Here is a 17917-nt window from a genome sequence, read left to right as displayed (position 1 = left end):
CATTTAAATAAGCAGTGCTAAAATCAGTTCAAGTGCACTGGCTCTTGCTAACCTACCAGCAAAAGTGGGCAAAATACTAGTCTTACATATTAAAATACCTCTCAAATGAATGTTTCTGATATCTTAGATTTGATCAGTATATAATTTATTTCCTTGCTTATTCTCAGAAGCAAATAGGGATAACTAACAAGTCCTTAAAGCTCAAAACTGTAATTGTCTATTTCCATTTTTGTCTTTTATAGAGACGAATTTAATATTAAAGTTCTTCAGGCTTTTGTTGAACTCCATGAGTTCGCTGATCTCAATCTTGTACAAGCCTTAAGGTGAGCAAATTTTTTTTTTCTTTTTTTTTTTTTTTTGACCTGAGCTTCCTTTATCGAATTGCACGTACATATGAGTCACTGTGTTGATTTATTCGTCAGAAAGCTGATCTACGGCTCGGTATAATTATACGCATTACTGTGCAAGTTAGCAGAGACAGCTCTGTTTTAACCCTTCCAACTGCTTGCGTGTGTGCTGCCTTTGAAGGTGAAAACTTACAGTTATTTCAAACAAATAGAAGCAGCCAACGCACAGCCATGACTCTTTGGTGTGCCTGCCATATGTGGACATTTGAAGATCTGATTTATGTCTTAGCATAGAGATAGGCAAAACCCAAACAAACTCCTAAGCCAAACAAATAAACAGTTTTCTTTGCTGCCAGGGTTCTCCTTTCCTCCCACCTCAGCTTGTTCCTTGTGGGGTGGGTGGAGTGGGCTGGAATTCCACTGGCCATAATCAGTGATGATACTCAAGTGCAAAAATGTAAACTTTGGACCAAGTAATTTCTTTCTGCATCCCTCAGAGTTTCCCACTTGTCATGTGAAAGAAAGTGTGGTATCTTAGTGTACTTTTTTCCCACGCAAAGTGAACAGTTTACTTGATTTCTCTGGGATGCTAGCATAGTGTCCTTGTGAACTCCCTTCTCATCTTGGTGGAAATCTGTAATAGATCCAGGAAATTAAGTTGATTTAGACAGTTCTGCCAGTTTAGTTGCCACAAGTGACTCCCTCCTGACACCAGATAAATTGAAATGTCTGTGTGATCTTTGTCTCTGGTGCAGTGCCTTGTGATATGGAGTCAGAACAGTTTTGCTATGATTGAGTGATGTGGTGATGATAACATGAGCTGCCTGAGGCTTGAGCTAAGGAAGCCTTTTCTCTGGCTACTGAAGCTTGTCTGGGAGGCTTCATACTCCTCTCTTACCCAATTTAACATTAGGTTTGACTTTATTCTTCCTTAGCAGTTGCTACTATTAAATGTTTGTATTTTGGTAGCTTACAAAATTCGTGATCTGGGTTGGAACCTTGCATGAGGTGAGTAAAAGACAGTACATAGAGCTGACAAACTAAAGATGGCCTGCAACACTTTAATATAATGTACTAAAAATGAAAACTGATGAAGACAGGAATAAATGGTTATTATATCGGCACCCAGTGTACAGGGACTATCGAGAACTTGTTTTGCATGGCAGAGCATGTAACTTTGCTGGTTTAGATACTGTTTTCATTCAGATAATTCTTTTGCTAAAAAAGAAAAGAATAAATGATGAAATTCATTGGAGCTTTTTAGCGTCACAATGTGCCAAAAGTGAATTTGTGAAGACTTCTGTCCTGTATGCATTCCAGTGTACCTATATGTAGAAATAGTAAGTTACGAAAGCAGAAGCTGTGCCAGTTCATGGTGCTAAACAGCAGCACAGATCTCCTGTGTATATCACAAAATTCCTGAGATAATACCATGAGTCTTTAAGAACTAGGTCTGATTCTTGTAGGGTGGACTTACACGAAACAGGCAGCACCTCTCTAAGCGCTGGGCATTTTCTTGTTGTTACTATTTTTAAAATGTTTTCAATGAGTTTAAATAAAGATGTTAAGTGTGTTTGTATTCCTTGCTTCTCTCCCCTACCAGAAATATTTTATGTAATGTGTCTTTTCACATTGTAAGTAAAGTCTGTCTGAGGGCTTATTGCTTTTAGTAGCCAGGAAACTCAGGGAGGGTTGAGCTGATTGTTTCCCCGTAGCATTCTCATGACAAAAATGGGATGCATACAGAAAATTGTTTACTAGTCTGGAAAAAAGAAAGAGTCTCAGAATATGAACGGCCGTATTATCTTGCCTGATAGCATGCAGTGTTGCTGGCTGAATTACTGGGCTAGCCATCTGTGCATGTTGCTTTATAATAGCTCCTGACTTGTGTGTTGAGAGATTCAGAACATCTTTCTAGGACGTTTTATATAGACATTGCTGATTTTTTTTTTGTTTGTTTTGTTCTGATTATTAGTAATATATGCTTAATAGATAAGTATTGAAATGAGTCTTAACAACTGTCCTTCCCTTCTGTAGGCAGTTTCTGTGGAGCTTCAGACTCCCAGGAGAGGCTCAAAAAATTGATCGTATGATGGAAGCTTTTGCTTCACGCTATTGCCTTTGTAACCCAGGAGTCTTCCAGTCTACAGGTTAGTCACAGGAAACAATAGGAATTCTTAAGCGTATGTATATTTTTATTTATTTATCTATTTATTTGATCATCTGTGTTCTTCTACATCTGATGCAAGGAGATGATCACCAGTTTGGAAGTTCAGGATAAAATAGTATGTGAAATAAGACATTTTCTGAGAACTGAGAATATGCAACTGTCTAATCCTACGCTTTGTTTCCAGGAGCAAGTTTATGGTCAGAATGTGTTTCCATTTATAAAAACATCAGCATTCATACATACCTAAGCAATTAAAGTATAAAACACACTTTAGAAATGTCATCAAAGATTTTGGCTGGGAATTGGAAAAGAAAGATTCTCAGGGGCTTAAAGGCAGAAGAGGTGTGTAGGTTGGGTAATCTTGTTTATCAGTTGCAGGGACTTTACACCTCGTTATCTGTGTATCAAGTCCACCTGTATGTGGCTACAGTGTGTTATCTAGAAAGTAATCCATTTTTGTTGTGAGGATCATATCCTTATTCTTTAGCAGTCTGCTCAGCAATAATTTAATCTTAGAAATGCAAATCAGTTTTCCATTGAATGCCTTGGTTTAGAATTACTCAAGTCATAAAAGCTAACAAAACTTTGTGACAGGGCACAGAATGCCCTACTGTTATGGCATTGTTGGTCTGTTTCATTATATACACAGTTGATCACTTGGTTCGAGGAACAGATAGGCTAGGAAAAGGCTGATGTAAAGCAGGTCTGCAGCAGCTAGAGAGGAAAATACTTACTGAAAACAAAATGCTGACTGGAGATGGAAACACATTTTTCTTCCATGTAGTGGAGAGGTTTCAATCCTGCTTTTTCTTACGCAGGATCTTGTACTTGAATTCTCCCAGAATTTGCTATAATCATAACCATGGCAAGAGACATGATAAGATCTCCTTTGTCATCTTTTAGTATTACTCAGTGATACTAGCCATGTCATATATGCCAAGAAATGGAGTCCATGTCATTTTCAGTTTGTTTAAACGCAGTTCTGATACTATTTTGAAGACACGGTTCTTTCTCTTTCTCAAAAGCTTTGGAAGTACTTTGAGTAGGAGTTCAATTCACCAAGTCTAATACAGGATCTACCAATATGGTCTAGGCAGAATCTCTGTGCAGAGAATGTTTTGCCCAACACCACTTCACGGTTTCAAGTAAAATGTTAATTCAAGGTGATGCAATGATTTCGAAGAGTTAAGAAAACTTTCTGGATTCTCTTGTACTGTTTTTCTCATACTGGCTTTTAATTTGAATGGTTACATATTTTTTCTTTTTGGGCTTATTTCAACAGTCTTAAGAAAAAATTTGAGACTTTTCTGTCTTGTATAGTGTTCAGGATTTTTTGACTACCTGTTTCTTTATCAGTCATGATGAGCTATATATTAATTTTACAGGTTTGCGCTACAACACATAGGAAGATAAATAATTTTTCAAATCTAATTTCAGATACATGCTATGTGCTTTCATTTGCGATCATTATGTTAAATACCAGTCTGCACAACCACAACGTAAGAGATAAACCAACAGTAGAGAGGTTTATTTCTATGAATCGTGGAATTAATGAAGGTGGAGACCTTCCAGAAGAATTACTAAGGGTAAGTTAGACTGGGTAAGACACAGCGTTGCTTTGTGTTTTTAATAGGAAACTTAGAAGCATGTACAACAGATCTCAGGCAAATTTGTCAAGAGAAAGTAAGAACATTTGCTAGCATGTGTAACATTTGAGTAGCTGAAAGAAGCATTTTCTGATATTCACAGCTGCTTTGAGCTAGTTCTCCGTATATTCAGTCTTTTGAGGAGAAGAGATTCCAGAGAAAACACTCTGTATATCTCTCAGTAGTTTGCTGATGGCAAAATTCTTGTGGTATTGGTTTCTTATGAAAAGAAGTAGTATTTCTGGGTAAGTCAGAGAAAGATGGAAAAAAATAATAAAAATCATTGTTTCATTATTGCTTCTCATGTCTTTCCATGTGTCTTGTGGAGCTTCCTGCTGTCCCTCGAGATATCAGTAAAAGTACTTATTTCTCTAAGACAGTGTGATGGTCTGAATAGTTTTCTGAAAACCCAGATTCATTTGGCAAAACTTGTACTAAATGAGACCTGAAGGTGAAACCTTTGAAATACTGAATGCTGAAGTTAAAGAAAAAAATGTCTTTGCTAGGAGTGCTTATAAAAATCTGTAAAAAGAAACACTTGTTTATAGATGAAGTAGTTAAAAATCAATTGTAATCAAAGGAGTAAACAAAGATTGAGAAGGGGGTGGTCCAGGATTTTACGGAGAGTATTTCCTATGTTTTTTTATGCAAATAGTCTGAGAAGCAGTACGATGTCCTGGTTGCATTTGCTGTTAGGCATTTATTAATGAGGTCTTTTTCCTTTTTTTTTTATTCTTCTAGAATTTATATGAAAGTATTAAGAATGAGCCGTTTAAAATTCCAGAGGATGATGGAAATGATCTAACGCATACATTTTTTAATCCAGATAGAGAAGGTTGGCTGCTGAAATTAGGTTAGTTATAAGGGCAGTTTCGCTGCTATGTGTTTGTTCGCTGTTAGCATGTTTGCTGCTTCTGTGTCTTATCTGCTTTCTTGTGAAGGTAATAGGATTAACTTTGTAATATGTATTTTAAAATGTATGAGCCAAAATAAGTTAACTCCTTTACATCTGAAAGTTCTTACTTTTTGTTTTATGTATCCAAATTAGCAATCTTGGTCCAAACTTTTTGAGTTTTATTTCTGATATATGAGAAATATAAACTCGGTGACAAAAAGGAAACACCATATGGTATTTACCACGTGCTGTGACTGATAAATAACAACTAAGTCTCCATAAGGTCATTTCAGAAAACTGTGTGATGTTTCAACAGTTTTCTGTGCACAAAAAAAAGGATTTCTCTTCAAATAGTTATTTTCGTATGTCTTTATTTTTCCATATTATTTGTGAGTTTCTCTTGGTTTGGTTTTGGCTATGATTTTTAATGAGTGGTTTAAATGTGCCTTCTTGTTTTCCTTATGGCCTATGACCTATCACCTTTCTGTTCTGTGACTGGCTGTCTCTGCTTATTCTGCATTAGGAGGTACGTATCTGATTGCTTTCCAGTGCCCTCTTCTTCAGTTGCTCATTCTTTTATTTTCTTCCTCCTTCCTCCTGTTTTTTTCCTTTTTATTTTTTTTTTTAAATCAAATTTATTGTAGCATTTTGCTTTTTCACTCAGTGTCACTAACAGTATCATCAGCTGTACTCTGAAACAGAGTGGCATGTCAGTGTCTAGCTCACATGCGAGTGTGTTCTGCAAAAGAAGAAAGTGTTTACATGTAAAGCAGAAAAAGATGACTATTCAGCATACTTTTCTTCACTGAAGAACTTAACCAGGGAAGAATAATTTCTACTGGGAGAAAACAAAATGTCTTACTCTTGTAATAGAATTCCAGAGTGATTTTGTTACTTTTATATCAGTTATATTAGATTATTGAAAGATGGATTACATTTGAGCTATGCATTTATAAAGCTCTTCTTTCCTGCTTGTTTTCTTCTGTAAATAATATATTTAGCTTATGCAACAGAATTTTAAATGAGCCCCAGATTTAGGGCTGTAGAAGCCTCAGGTCATTTGCAGTCTCCTGGCACTGCAAGATGCCCTCGTTTACAGACTTCTACAGTTGGTGGGATTCACTTTTTCAATTGGGCTTAGGGAATTTTTTTCCTATATAAAGGAGACTGACATTTTATTTTAACATTTGTTTTTCAATTAAATAATCCTCTTTTCTATAAAACACCAGTATATGCTTTAATAGAGCCAGTTGTTGGCCACTTCAGTGTATAACTGCCTCTTAAAGTAGAAAGAAGTCTGCACCTGGAGAACAGTGACTGAAGTGTGAAAAGGGATGTGTGCGGGGGGGGGGGGCACGTGGGGGTGAGTACGATGAAAGAAAAGCCTTGTTAGAGCCATGGGCCTGCTGTGCTGATTGCACCTGGAAATCGGTGGTCATGCTAGTGCTGGAAGGAAATAGAGGCGAAAAGGAAGCATTTGGAATTCATACACTTGCTCTCCAATATCTTATTTTGACCTCTGCGCTACAGATGCTATAGTGCTCTTTGACTTTCTAACCACAAAAAAGCAAAGCTCTTGCTTTTTGTCGTGTTTTGGCTCAGCTGGCACAATTTCAAAGATGACTTTACAGCTTCTCTTCATTCTGTAGCGTTAGGCGATAGCTGGCTTAACTGGAAAAGCTTCCAAGGTGCTGTAGATAGATGCGCTTTCTGGACACGAGGCTGGGTATAAGCCCATGCTGTGCGGGTTTCTCGTCCTGTTGCCAGGGCTCTCATATGCAGAGCTGAGAGTGCAAGCAAGTGTGTGTGTGTAGAGAAGTGACAGCATCCCTTGTGGAAGAAGCTGTCAATAAAAGACATAAGAGATGTAATAAAATATAAAGGGACAAAGAAACTGAAGAAAAAAAGGTGACTGGGAGTCGGTGAGAGGTACCCTGTACTTCTACTCAGTCCAGCTCTGGCGCACAGTCAGTAACACCAGCTTTTCGTTACGTACTGTGTAGGTGAGACAGTGCACAGAAAACCCAACAGGAAAAGGCTGTGTGTAACACTACCACGGCATGAGGGTTATTTGAATAAAGAAATGAAACATGTCCAGAAGCCTCCAGTGAATTGGCCCGTAAATGCATGAAGCTGCGCTTCCATGAAAGACTTTTTTTCCTGCAGACCTGGACTGGTACAAATACATTTTGCTAGCTTAGATGCATTGACCAGAAATAAACCTGGTGGGTTTTTATTTTTTTTTATTTATTATTTTCTTTCTTTCGTTGTCTCTTCTTTCCTCTTTGGAGTTTCTTATTTTCCAGGAGGCCTAAACTGGGTGTTGAAGGTGCTGTCTTGATCCATGTTGTTTGTGTTTTTACAATAAGTTTTCTGTTGGGAAGCAGTTCTTGTGAAATGGGTAGCATATCTTTCAGTTCTGGAAGATACTGATACTAAAAATTTCAGTATTATTGAAATGCTAAGGAGGCTATTCCTGCATGAGCATTTAAGTGCTCAGTTGTGGTAATACTGAAAAGTTGACAGACAGTTTTATGTAGAACTACAAGTATGACTAAGACAACTTGCAATCCCTGAGTATATCAAGACAGTGTCTTGTATTTGGTATTTCTTATAATCAGCTCTTCCCATTTATCTACTTGTGCCTCTCTTTATTGAGGCACCATATTGATTGTCCTTTGGGCAGGAGATGGATATAATGAAACTTACACGTATTGTAAAATATGTGTGCCCTAAAGACCACCCTAGCTCTCCAGCCTGGCGTTGGATTTTAGAAAGCTGGGAGGGTGCAAAATGCTTTTTGGACAATTTGCTGCTCCGAATTGTTTGGAGGTGACTGTTTAAGTCCGAGTGCCAAACCAGGCAGCCAGACAGAAATTCTGGTTTTATCTATCTAGACTCAGCTGGTACCTTTACATAGACACCTTTATCTTAGTAAAACTAAATTATCTTTCAGTTCTACGTTGTTCGAAGCATGATGTAAGGAGAATGAATGCTACAAGTGAAAAACTGAAAGCTGCTGAGTGCTAATGAATCCTTGCTTGCAGCTACTTGAGACATTATGAGCTTTTAGATTTTTCTGTGTCATAATTATTAGTGGTGTTGATACCGTGAAATTTTCTGCCATCCACTTTTAAGGTAATTTGAAATCTGTCCTAATGCCCAAGTTACGATCGTTTTGCAAGAGAAGCGTTTCCTTGCCTAGAACAGCTGCTTTTGGCAAACAGCTTGTTTTGCACAATATTTTCTTCTCATCGGAGCGAAACTGTGACATTATTCCACCAAACTGGAGAGGAAATGATTCAGGCCAGACACGTGATCATGGTAATTTTTTTTTCTGCCAGTCAGGCAGTTACTGAGAGCTTGGAGATTGTCCAAAGCTTCACATCGGGACCTGCCCTGCCAGTGGCGCTTATCCCAGCACCTCTGTCCTTGAGGGGGTGTCGGAACCCGGTACCTGCCTGGCTCTCCTGGTACCTGATGCACTTCAAGGTTGAAGTGGTTCATGTTGTGGTCCAGGGAAGCTCCTTCAAAGAAACCCAAACTTTGATCCAATCCTCTGTGTAACTGCACAGTTCTGAGTCCATTCTGCCTAGTGGCATCTATGTGAACTGAGAAGAAGAGAATGGTGTTGATGGATGTGTGCCTCTCTTGCCCCTCTAAAACTTTATATAAACATGCTGAAGATCTGGGTAGAATTTTCTAACCTTAGATACATTGCTTCCTTTAGTCTTAAGGTCTTTTTTAATTTTGAAATTAATTTTTCCTAAGCCATTGCCAGTTGTTTTCCCCCTTTTAGTATTAGTGGTTTCTTTTACCTTGTTCTCTAGTTTGTACTTTGCCCAGAGTTGAAAAAACATAATCCCATGTTGGATTACGTAGGCAAAGAGGGTTTTTATTCTTCTTCCTGTACATTTTGCCTTGTTGTGGCCTTTTCTTGTAGTTTCCCTAGATTTCCACCTACAAGATACCATGCTGCTTAGTTTTGTTGTTTGAGATGCCTGCATTTTAGCTACTGGGCTAGATCTTTCAGAAGTACGTCGTTTCTATCTCTCCATTTCTGTAAATGTGCACAGATTTCATACTCTTGATTGCCTTGATCGTCTTCTGCTAACTTAATTCCTTCCAGTTTTAATCTTTAAAAGGCCAGGAGTTGGAATACGTTATGAAGTATGGTACTAAACCCTTTGTTTAGCAATCTCTGCCAAGGAAAAGAATGTTATCACAAATTCTTACCCATTAATCTTGCACACAGTGTTTACAGGCTGCAAAACCTTATCAGCTGACTTCTTGGGTTTTAGCCCGTTGTAAAGGCATATGAAGTGCATGTTGTATAGTGACCCTTGCAAACTTGATGAGTACAGATTAGATTGCCTTTCAAGCCTTATTAGTTTCTGTGCTGTTGACAGCTGCAACTAAGTAATGGGGTGGGGAGGCAGGAACTTATATGTGAGAACAGTTCTTTATCCCACCAAAAAATCCTGCCTCGCTGCTTATTTTTTCTGGAAGAGTTAACTCCTAGCTTGATGGAGCAGGAACTTAGGGTCTGTTCCCATGCCTCACCTGCGTCCTGTAACCTGATGAGCTACTGGCTGTTGTAGGGAGAAGGGAGCAATAAGAGGGACGGTGCTGGAAATATTTAATCTTCCTTCTGGCTTCAACATCTATACTGTCCTGGAGCTGAGAAATGTTTCATGACAAAAGCTTAATCAAAACTGCAACATGATTACAAAAGGTTTCAGGTTTAGGAAATCAGGCTTTTCCAAAGAGAGGAGGTGGTTTCAGGAAAAATTTCAGCAAACTTGACTGTCATTTGCTACTTGGAACTTTGTGTTGTTCTAGGCAGCGTGTGTTGTAAGTCCGTCATTTCTGCCTTAAATTATAAGCAGACCTTCTTTTGAAGATACGATTATTACCTGATTGTTGCTTTCTTGTGTTTTGACGTGATACTGTAGTTTGAGAAACATCTTTGCTCAGTTTAAGCTGCATCTGTGATAAGTAAACAACTCGCCTGTTTGATTCATCCCGTCTCCTGCCAAATTGTTTTTCTACTAGAACTGGGCAAGCCACGGCATTTGGCGCTGGGTGGTGCTTGTGACCTGTTAGCCTGAAAAAGGTTTTTGTGCTGTTAAATGATGTCAGCCTCAGAGAGCAGAGCGTGACTTTAAGTCACAGCAGCGAAGGCTGGGGTTGTATGAAAACACATCCTGTTACGGCAGGAGCAAGGTCTGCCCTGGCGGTGGCCTTGGCCCAGCTGCTGCCTGTTCGGTGGCGTGGAAGTGACTCAACCCAAAGTTCGTCGGCTTTCCATTCCTAGCCCAAATACTTCCTGATACCTGACCCAGCTCTCAGTCAAGGTGATGGGAATTTTTCTAATGACTTAACGTGCCCGTTTGAATGTTTCTGCAATGACTTATTTAAGGATCTGTCACAGTGGTTGTACTAAAATGCCACCAGTTCTTCCCTCACTTGTCTCCCGTTCACGCAACCATTCATTCTGTCACGGCTTCTGCATCTTGCACTATTTTGCCTTATTTCACCGCACCTGCTTGCAGATTAAATTTTTCTTAAGATATGTGTGTGCATAGTGGAAACGTGAGTACATTGAACAGTGCAGTGTGTTAGCACTGGGTTATCGTGTAGGTCATGAAACCAAGAAGAAGGAAGATACGACCTGCGCTGTACTTGGTCTGCAATGCAAACACGTAGTAGGCTGGTATCGAGAAATTTCATGGTACTCCTTGAATTGTTCTTTAATGTAATACGATTTGGATTTCTGTATTAAAACAAAACTCCAGCTATCTCAAGTAGAACAAAAAGATCAAATTATGGTCATGTGTTAGATTTAGCTATATGACTTGGATTAAACTGGGGGCCTTGTGTGTATTAATGGTACTCTTTTATGCACGGGTGTTCAATAGCAAGATCAGTTATTTTGAAATGTTGGGTTAATGAGATCAAATTAGTGCTGAATGGATGATGCACAGGTGGTGACATAATCCTGAAGTCAGATAACTATGGTGGAACTAAGCCTGTATATTAATAACGTGAATGCTTTATCTACAATTGTCTTTCCTGGAAATGAGGTTTAAAAATAATGTAACTGTGGAATGCTAAACATGTTATGAAGTAGGTGATGGCAGAAAACCAGCTGAAAAGGCTGAGACAATAATGTGCCTTTCTAAAAGGGACTGTTTCCTGCAGTGTGACGCTAGCAGGTGGCAGAAAGAGCTTTGTGGTTGCTGTTGTCTAAACTGATAACGCAGGAATAATTGGCATTTTTTGGAGCAGTAGCTATTTCTTCTGTCAGGTGTACTCAATGCTATGTTAACCTGTAAACAGAACATGTTTTTAAAATACTAAATGATGAAAAGGACTAAACCTGGTACGTTTTGGCATCGGATTTTCTCATTTTTGACACGTGATACTTGTTTTGCTAATAATGTTTTTAAGCATCTTAACGCACTTGATGTTAAATCTGGAAGTAGAGATGGGTTCTTAATCACATGTATGCTCACGAGTTGAGCGAAAGGAAGGAGATAAAATGCCCTTAACTATTGATAGGACCCTTTGCTTGTACAAACAGGTTGTGGAGAGGGTTGGTTCTGTGGCTGGAATCCAATTACTGGTTTTGGAGCCAGTTAGGTGGTGGGTCCCAGAGTGAGCGAGTGGCCGTGTGGTGGTCAGCCACCTGCCAGGTGACACCATGGCCCTGGCACCGGCCCCCCTTGGCCACAGCAGCACCGGCTGCACGCCTGAGGGCTCCATGTATCTGGATTTTTGATGCAGTAAACAACTGTGGTGGCATGGACAGAGGGAGCGGGTCTGCCTGCTCAACTGTCACATCTGTCCCCTGTAAGAGAGGAGGTACTGGCAGCGTTAGAGCAAACGGCTTGTGTGGCTGGTCAGCAACACCATAGTTATTGCTGTCTCGGGAATTGGGTCTTAATACAAGAGTGACATCAGCGTGTTCCTCTAACCTCAGCTCATCTGTGCCTGATCCATTTACAATTAAGCTGTATTTTGAAAACTAAGCAAAACTAAATTACTTTCATATCCATTGTTAAGCTTCGGCAACAACAGACATTTAATTCAGCTATACCTTTTTATTGTAGGGGGAAGAGTAAAAACATGGAAACGAAGATGGTTTATTCTGACTGATAATTGCCTGTATTACTTTGAATACACCACAGTAAGTATATATTGGAGTGAACTTAATTTGTAATTAAGATCTTTAAGTGGCTAATGATGCGATATTTTCCTAATTTTTTAGGACAAAGAACCTAGAGGAATTATTCCGTTAGAAAATCTTAGCATAAGAGAAGTTGAAGACCCTAGAAAACCAGTAAGATACTTTCATAGTTGTTTTTTTTAATGAAGTAAACCATATAGAACTTAGATATAGTGTTAAATGAAGATACTTGCCAGATGTGTTTTTTTAAATTTATTTCCTTATTTCTATCCTCCAGAACTGCTTTGAGCTCTATAACCCCAGTCATAAAGGTCAAGTAATTAAAGCATGTAAAACTGAAGCTGATGGTAGAGTGGTGGAAGGCAACCATGTAGTGTATAGAATATCTGCTCCCACTCCGGAAGAAAAGGAAGAGTGGATTAAATCTATCAAGTGAGTTTAAAGTCTTAAATTTTGTCATTCAGAAATGGAGTGTAAGCTTTTTTTGAGTAATCCATTAAGAGAATTTGTTTGAAGAGTTCTGATGTGGCAATGTCCTTCAGGATTAATGACAAGCTACATGGGATTGACATATCAAGATACAAGTCTCCTGTTACTGTCTGGTTCTAAGGAAATAGTTGTACTAACTCAAATGAGGAAAATGGACTTTTTTTTTTTTTTTAAAGCAAATGTAAAGCCTCATGGGAATTGTCTTTAACCCTAATTTTATTAGATACTTACTTCACCTAATAATTAACCATAGTGATGTGTATCTTAAGCATGTTCACAGTGCAGCTTTAAACTTCACAACTTGACTTTATCTTGGAAGGTTTATAAAGCAGACCCCAAAGAAATAAATAATGGTTAATATGAAGATACAAACTCTCAATAGATTACAGCTGAATAACATTTTTTCTAAAGAAATATTTGTGATGCCTAGAAGTCAGACATCCATTATATTATTAAGAGCATGGAGTCATCCACAGGGAACAGAGAACAGTAAGTTTCAGTTTTCAAAAACACATATATGTTAACCAACCTTATGATTCTTTTGGTTTTTTTTCCTTCTAGAGCAAGTATCAGCAGGGATCCCTTTTACGATATGCTGGCAACGAGGAAACGAAGAATTGCAAATAAGAAATAGAATATGATCAGCAACTTAGATACCTGTGTCAGTCTATAAATGAGCATACAGTTGAGTGATAATGTAAAAATTGGACATACTAAATGAAGACGATAACTGTAAATTATACCTATATATATATACATACACACACTTTACTATGATATAAGAACTTGGCAAGACCTTTCAGGGTAAATAGCTATTGGCATATACTTTGAAGCAAGCTTCAAATCCCAGAGGACGATTATATTGGAACTTAATTCAACTCAAGACACGGAAGCCTTGTTTTCACTTATGTTAGTTACAACTCCAATTTACTTGTGTGGGAGGCAGTTGAGGCCAATAGTAAAATGTCCTGTACCTGTTCCTTGAGCACATTTCTCCTAAAAGGAGGAGTGATTGTAAGACTTTCAACTCTCACTAAAATGTAGCACCAAAAGTGGAGTGCAGCGTGATCTAGCACTTAATTTTTCTGTAATCATAAAGCCTACAATCTCAATACTGGTTTTTGAGTCTTGTGTGTTTTGCAGTAAGTGAGCAGCCAAGTGTAGCTTTCATTTAGGGTTCACTCTCCTACCTTTATGGAAATAGCTTTTCTTCTTCTTTAGAAATGCAACTCAGCATAGACTGGCAGCTGCGTAGTTAACTAGTTGTGCCAAAGGGTTTGGTTGATATGCACTGAAATATATGCAGGTCCCAACAGCAAAGGTTTGAGTCTGTAGACATGACGCTAAGGACAGACGTGGTTTGATATTTGCCAGTAGGCCAAAACTCATTCCTGTCTGCTCATACACTCACAATAAGTAGTAAGATTTAATGACTGGTTTAATCTGCTTTTTATATAGTAACATCCTTCTTATGTTTTAGATGTGTTGTAGTTTAACGCTTAAGTTATGACTAAAGGAGTAAGATGACAGGGCTTGCATGAGTTCAGGTTTTGCACGTGAAAACACCCCCAGATAATTTCACATGCATGCAGTGTTTTTAAAGGAAAAAACCAGGAAGGTGAAACCTTTTCTGTAAGGTACAGCCCTAGATAGTTAAGCAAGCAGGATTCATTCCTTGGCTTGCTAATGAACTTCTAATGAGAAGTTCAGTATTTTTATTGCATTCTTAAAGGCGATTTTTCAGGTCTGTGCTTCAGCAGTTGAGATTGAAAAAATGAATAGACATCCTTATTGTTACTTAAAAAAAAATCGCACACGTTGGTTACCTAGTGCAACTTAACTCCCCCACAAGCACGTTGGGTTTTGGTTTAGTTTAGTTTTGATTGTAATTTCTGGGAGAACTTTCTGTGGTCCTACTGATAAGTCTGTCAGTAACGTGTAAGCTGCTATGGCAGATTGTACTACAATGCTTTTCCGTTGATAGCACACGTACCATTCTTAAGGTGAAGCCCCCAACGCCACAGTGGGGGCAGAAAATGTTTTTTTGGACCCTCCTGCTTCTGTTAGTACTCAGTTTTTCACAACCTTGTTGAACCTGAGCCGTGCCTACTGTGCCAGTGAATGCTTTGGAGACCCAACACTTTGTCAAAGCAGTTTTGCTTCTTGTTGTTGCAGAAGCATCTCTGGATACATTATAGGGAGACGCGCTGCACTGACAAAGCCACAGTCGTAAGGTGACCTGTTTCAAATCTCCTTTTAACTGTAAGGGAGAGTCTGTTTTCGTTGTTCCCGTCTTACTGATTTGCCACATTTTGCCTGGGTATGGTTTGCTTTGTTGCATGTTTGCAAAAAAGGCCGAGAGGGGAAGAAGAAAGTAAACTTTTCTACGCCTTAGATTTTCCCCTGAGCATGTGAGATGACAGTCTGCTTGGATGGATGTACAAATCAGAGTACTTCCAAGGGAGAAAAACTCAGAGGAGGTAGAAACCTTGAATAAGCATCATTGTGGGGACATCTTTGCTTAATGGAACACACTTAAAGTCTTTATAGAAATTAAGTTGTATGTCCTGTATTTGCAGAGCAGCATGATTATAGAGCGGCTACCGTCACTTGTTACCGAGTCTTCTGTTTTGCAGCATCAAGTTTTGTTTTCAAGCAATGCATTACAACAGTTCTAGCTTTGGACAAGTAGATTTGTAATGTAAATAGTGATAAGCCAGAATCAGTGGTACTAACGAGTGTAAAGGGTGAAAAGCAGCAAATAAAGTATTTCTGGAGAAATGTGACATTACAAAAGCGTTAATAAGCCATGAAGCACTTTTGTATCCATTCTTATCTTCTGAAATATCCCCTTCAAGAAAACCTATTTATTTAACCAGGTGAAGATGTCTGCCTGTAAGCATGAAGGAAATGCCTTGAGAGTTCATTTGCTGTATTTAGTTTGAAGTCCTTATATCCGGCAGAAATAATTATATAGAGTAACATGTAAGTGAGGATATTATAGCAGGAAATATATTATTTCTTAGCATTAAAATGCGACATCTTAAACGGCTATTTGTGGTGCTCAATATATGTATTTAATTTACCAAAGCTAATGGAATAGCATTCTTGTGTGTGATAATATTTGATTTCAAATGTCCTTTGTAACAGTATTAACAGGGAGTGAAACTGGCCCAAAATTTCCACTGGTCACGAGGCCAGTAAAACACAGTGGCTTGTGCAAATTTTGGCCAAATCAGGTACTATCTATGAGGGTAAAGAAAAAAATCTCTCAACCTTTCCCTTTTTTTTTTTTTTTTTTTTTTTTTTTTTTTTTTTTTTTTTATTGGGCTTCAAGTCCAGGGGTAGCTACTACGACTAGCTGCTCGGTGGCCTAAAGCAGCGTCTGTTATGGTTTGGCCATGCTGAGAAAAAGTCCTCTGGGGACACCAGCCTTCTCCCATCCTGTTGCACTGAAACTCGCGTCATTCTTCAGCTCCCTTTGTTTTGAACGTTGCCCGTCACAACTACGGGGGCCAGCAAGAGCCACTGCAGCTCCTGCCGTGCGCTTCGCTCTATGGCCACTAACATCAGCCACGTTGCCAGTGCAATTTAGGGAGAGAACTGTATATAAGACTTAAGCTCAGCTGGACTGACTTAAATTTTACAATATTCTGACAAAATAAGCTCTGCGTCACTTCACATTTTGAACGGTTTTAAACTGGTACAAAACTGAACCTTTGTAAACTGAGCAGCATTTATAATGCTTCATATATAAAAACAATGCATATTTTTAAGATTTATTACGTATCTATGTAGATATGCTTGCTGGAAAAGCTAGGTCTGTTGTAGGCCAAATGCTACAAATTAAGACTTGTGGCTTACCAGTTTCATTTCTATATTTTCTTGGAAAATGTTTCTAGCTAGAGTTTAAACATAAAATGTAAATACTGTACAGATATGTATTGATTAAAAGTATTACTTGGTGTACACAAGTGATCTGCATGACAAATACTCTGTATCAATCATTGTTAAAAATGTGATGTTCTATGTAAATCCACTGCAATATTAATGTTTTCATTTATCATTACGACCCATTGCTTAAATCTGGAGATTTTCTCAAAAATAAAGTGTGAAACTATAGTATCGTATAGCTCCTCATTTACCAAGAATGGCTGGGAGGCAATGGCTGATTTTATTTTTTTTAAGAGATCAAGGTTCAATTTCACAACTGCTCTTGTAAGTAAAAGGCCCCTTTTCCCTAGCTTTAGGCACGCTAACTGAAATTACCAGGTTTAATTTTTCAGAGAGAAAAACCTTCAACTGCAAAACAGATTGTTTTGGTAAAGTACGCTGCAACTGTGAGTATTCCATCAAGAGCTCATTTCCCTCGAGAGCCACCCTAAAGTAAAGAGGTTTTATCAGTTCCCTTCCATGAGTTTCAGCCAAATGTAAGGGGGGCAGGGGCAGGACTGGATCTCTGCTCCTCAAGTAGATTAATTAGACCTCCCCCAATTAGAACTAGCACTGCTGCAGTTGCCATCTGCTTCTCCGTAGCTCTAACCTGAAGCTGTCACTAACTGCCCTCCCTCCATTTACTGCTTATTAGCCCATTCAGGCAGTTGTTGCTTCTGGCGTTCTTCAAGGTACAGCAGTTAACGTTTAAACTCCTTTTCTACATTTATGCCGGAGTTAGTCATCAGACAAAAGACAAGACACCAAATCTTGGAGCCAGAGGACAAAAGAGGAAAAAAAAGCCAGATACAGGAAAGGTAGGTGGTTTCTTTGTCATGTTACTTTATGTAACTTCACATAACTGTTGCCATAGGAACATTATGCAGGGTACACTTATGGTTTGGCTTTATGGTGTTCTCCATGTACCAAAGTATTACTGTAAGTATTTAGTAAGACATGAACCTTGCTCCTTTTTTTGTGTGTCACACAGCAGAAAGCTACTGCTGAGCTTTCCAACCTGTTGCCTGGTTTTGGAAGCTTTTAACGTCAAAGGAGAAAGCCTTCTGCATTCTTGTCTAGGCAGCTGATGTCCCAAGTTACTTATCTTCTCTGGGTCACATCGACAGCATCTTCTCACCTACCACTGAAAGGAAGGTCTGATTTCTCGAGTATCAAACACGCTCTGAAAGCTGTCAATTCACATGACATACTGCATGTTAAATAACTCAAGTAAAACTCAAGTAA

General features: G+C 38.7%; 1 protein-coding gene across 1 annotated transcript in view; it reads left to right on the top strand.

Annotated features, from left to right (window-relative positions):
• CYTH3 (cytohesin 3) overlaps positions 1-16861 on the top strand; it is a 52439-nt gene extending 35578 nt beyond the window's left edge. Inside the window, exons 6-13 of the mRNA XM_055706752.1 lie at positions 243-323; positions 2385-2497; positions 3955-4103; positions 4905-5016; positions 12174-12250; positions 12332-12403; positions 12528-12682; positions 13301-16861. Of these exons, the coding sequence (XP_055562727.1) occupies positions 243-323; positions 2385-2497; positions 3955-4103; positions 4905-5016; positions 12174-12250; positions 12332-12403; positions 12528-12682; positions 13301-13373 (832 nt within the window). The 3' untranslated portion in view covers positions 13374-16861. The remainder of the gene's footprint in view (positions 1-242; positions 324-2384; positions 2498-3954; positions 4104-4904; positions 5017-12173; positions 12251-12331; positions 12404-12527; positions 12683-13300) is intronic.
• Positions 16862-17917: the final 1056 nt, after the last annotated feature.

This window comes from Falco cherrug, chromosome 4 (genome assembly GCF_023634085.1).
Source record: "Falco cherrug isolate bFalChe1 chromosome 4, bFalChe1.pri, whole genome shotgun sequence".
Lineage (NCBI taxonomy): Eukaryota > Metazoa > Chordata > Aves > Falconiformes > Falconidae > Falco > Falco cherrug.
This window is presented reverse-complemented; position numbering and strand designations above follow the sequence as displayed.